The sequence below is a fragment of the Sinocyclocheilus grahami genome, unplaced genomic scaffold (genome assembly GCF_001515645.1).
Source record: "Sinocyclocheilus grahami isolate Dianchi unplaced genomic scaffold, SAMN03320097.WGS_v1.1 scaffold353.1, whole genome shotgun sequence".
Lineage (NCBI taxonomy): Eukaryota > Metazoa > Chordata > Actinopteri > Cypriniformes > Cyprinidae > Sinocyclocheilus > Sinocyclocheilus grahami.
The window spans coordinates 827,232-830,913 of NW_015505532.1; the positions used below are offsets into that span (position 1 = coordinate 827,232).

General features: G+C 32.3%; 1 protein-coding gene across 1 annotated transcript in view; it reads right to left on the bottom strand.

Moving 5' to 3' along the window:
• LOC107548683 (5-hydroxytryptamine receptor 3A) overlaps positions 1 to 3,021 on the bottom strand; it is a 9,203-nt gene extending 6,182 nt beyond the window's left edge. Inside the window, exons 1-4 of the mRNA XM_016229471.1 lie at positions 2,982 to 3,021; positions 1,555 to 1,715; positions 1,405 to 1,449; positions 986 to 1,095 (exon numbers count right to left, since the gene is read on the bottom strand). Of these exons, the coding sequence (XP_016084957.1) occupies positions 986 to 1,095; positions 1,405 to 1,449; positions 1,555 to 1,715; positions 2,982 to 3,021 (356 nt within the window). The remainder of the gene's footprint in view (positions 1 to 985; positions 1,096 to 1,404; positions 1,450 to 1,554; positions 1,716 to 2,981) is intronic.
• Positions 3,022 to 3,682: the final 661 nt, after the last annotated feature.

Genomic DNA, 3,682 nt, shown 5'->3' on the forward strand with positions numbered 1-3,682 from the left:
TTGAACACACTGGATTATATAGATATGATTGAATTATTATTTAAAATATTATTGTAAAATATCAAAATGACAGGGTGGACCAGCACATGATGGGGTGGACACGTAAAGCAGAACACACAAAGCATGACAAAATATGACAAACATTTATTCAATTTCGAACCCCCCCCCCCCCAACCCCCCACCACCGTCATGTGTATGTCCACTCTATCGAGTCTAAGTGGCCACAGGGTGGACATTTTGAGCTTCAATTAGCATATTAGCTTACAACAAACTGTGACTGGCTAAATAGTTAGTCTGGTTGTTGAAGAGAATTTGGTATATTTAAACGTACATATTTTGAGAATACTGTATTCTAATCACTTCTGGCATATTTTATGGCGACAGGGTGGACATGTTAAGCTTTGGCAAAGCAAGTAAGCAAACTCATACAAAGAAAATTTGTCAATTGAAAAGTCACCAACTTAGTCACCTCAGCCGTTGAAATTCCCGCCACTGAAGAGACAAAAAAATCTCTTGTTCTGATGTCACTAAAGGGGATGACCTTTTCTTAAAGGGGCGGATTCCCCAATATGACAGGGTGGACAACCATTCAAGGACAAACTCTTCTTTTTTTATTAAATAAAAATATCGTTTTTATTACCAAATGATCAATACACTCAAATTGAGTCATCTCTTATTTAACAAAATATTAATAGGAGAACAACATTTTTTTATTTTATGATTTGACTATATTCTACTCTCATTCAAATTTAATGAGCAGTGCATGGGACATAGCAAAATAACACACATTCTCTTACACAAAACTAAAAAAAAAAAATGTATCTAAAGAGCCAAGTAATGTTTTTGTTATGAATATAAAAACCTAGCCTAATATAACACACCCTTTCATAGTCATTTTTATGTTATCATAGCAAATGAGTTATTTAGGTACAGGACCCCAAAAGGCACCATACAGTGATATTGAACCAAAAAGCCATTTTCTGACCTTTCAGTGATGCTGATGTCTGGAGTCCAAACCATGTCCTTTTTAACTGAACATAAAGTGATTCCACAGAAGTCATCTGGGTTCCATACTGTGTACTCATTGACCCAACCCTGCAAAGTTATGAGGATTATGTTAACAGTGATTATAGTAGTCAACCGATTTGGTTGATCTTCCTTAGAATCATAAACTTTTTCACAAATAATATATACAAACTTATTCTTTTTACACTTTGTTTTTATTTTCAATAGGGTTCAATTTGACTTGTATAGTGACTTATATTATATAGTATATTAATATAGACATTTCAGTGTGTTCCTTAATAAGTCAAGAAATTATTTTATTTCCAGATAAAACTTCTGATTGTACAAGTTTTCGAACTTGAGTAAAGTCGTGTGCGAAAAGGTTTTGAAAACACTTACAAGCAAAATTGTGACTTGTGTTGAGAGGCTCTGGGCTTTTTCATTCTGTGGAAAGAAATATGATATAAGTGTTGAGTGATGATACTACAGTAGCCTACAACTGCTTGCCATCCTATGTCATGGCATTCGGTTAAATCATGCTGGATTTACCACTTCTGTGATGGAGGTCACAAAGAGGTCTAGAAAAAGAAAAGTAGGGGTTTTCCATTTAAACACGGGCCGCAGGGACGTCATCTGAATGTCATCATTGCCCAAGCCGAGATGTTCGAGAAGTGCCTTGTAACTGCAGTTTCCAGCAGCAGACGCCGACCCTGCACAGAACACACTCCGTTTGAATCTCACAGTTACAGTCAAGAGAATATCACGTTTCAACATTCATTCTTCTGTAAATGTACTTCTCAACTACTGCGTCCATTCTGATAAGAACAATACCAAAAGCTAACTCCAAAATGCAACTATCCATATAACTGTTTGTAGTTACCCTTATGAAAAAGTAGTAAACTTTAGCATACTTCTATAAAAAGTAATTAACTGCGAGATGAATGTAAATGTCTTTGCACACTTAGAAATGCATGTTAATTCAAATTAAATTAAATTTATATTAAATGTAGTTAGCTGAATTGTAGTGTTTTCGACCCACTTAAGTACATCTTTATTACATTAAAATTAGAATTACATCTATTGTCAGTAACACTTTATTTTAAGGTGTCCTTGTTACATGTACTAACTATTATAATAACAATAAATTATGCATAATTACATGCAAGTAACCCTAAGTCAAATCCTAACCATAACCATATAGTAAATACATTTAGTTAATTAATATAACTCAATGTATATTTACACTGTAACAAGGACACCTTAAAATAAAGTGTAACCTCCATTGTCTTTGAGTTAAAGTGAACTGCTGAATGTACTGACAAGCATTTATTATAAACTAAAATAAGTTTATTAATTCATAATTATTAATGTACATATCTATTGAAACTTGTATGTCATATATTTAAACATATAATTACACATTTATAATGATGAATTTGCAATTTAGCACATTTAAAATATATGAACTTTAAATGTTTTATTTAATAACACAACAGTTAAATGATAATCAAGTATTTTTACATGGGCTTTAGTATGTTAGTCAACACATCAAAATAACTACAGTAAAGCATGACAAAAGATTATTAAAACATAACTTTTAATTTGACATAAGTTTAGAAAGTTTACGTTTTAAAAGTGTAATTAAGTATGTGAAAAGTGCACTTAAGTGCCCTTTTATTTCATTGCATTATCTGAAAGCAGATTTTTATTGTATTTTTTAAATATACTCTTAAGAGTGGAAGTACACAAGTGCAAATGCACATTAAATACAATTAAGCACTTCTTTCACAAGCATAGATAGTAAAAAAATATACATATCAGATTTTAAATACAGTATTTTGGTGCAAATTCATCTGTCACTATGTAGAAGATAGAAGTCAAATTTTTCAGTGTGGAAAACTTGCGTGACGCTTCAAAACTAGGAGCAAAACTACACAAGGTAAGGGAAAATAGAAGGACATTTAAAACAGACTTACCGACTGAGGCAAGATAAAATATTAGCCACCCTAGATGCATAGCAAACAGTCAAGAGATTGGGTACTGAAGAGATGACTGTCATTTGGTCACATTTATATATACTGTGAATGAGATCCTTGTCCAACCTCCTCTTTTGTTCTTAGTTTTACCACGAGTGAAAAAACTATACAAATAGCTGATGTCATTCCTATATGTCATTAACATACACACTTTATCTGCTGTGCTGTTTGCCATTTTGTTTATGTCTTTCTCATGGCTGATAGAAAAGTTAGTGTTAGTGGTTAGTGAAATGACTATTTAAAGCAGCACTATGTAACTTTTTCTGTGTTCAAAATTTACAAAATGTATATAATGAGCGAGTACATCATGAATTCATCTTCCAAACCGCGTTTTTGTCTTATTCCGAATCACTACGGTACACTTATAATCAGTGTTGGGGAAAGTTACTTTTAAAAGTAATGCATTACAATATTGCACTACTCCCTAAAAAAAAGTTACTAATTATGTTACTTAGTTACTTTTTATGGAAAGTAATGCGTTATATTACTTTTGCGTTACTTTCGCGTTACTTTTTAAATATAAGCAGGGCTTGATTGTTTTTAATATAAGAAGTTCTATTTATAGCAAATATAAAAGCCCTTTCACACCAAAAAGTGTAATGAATAAACCTCAGGCTGAAGCAAAAGTAAATTCACGTCTG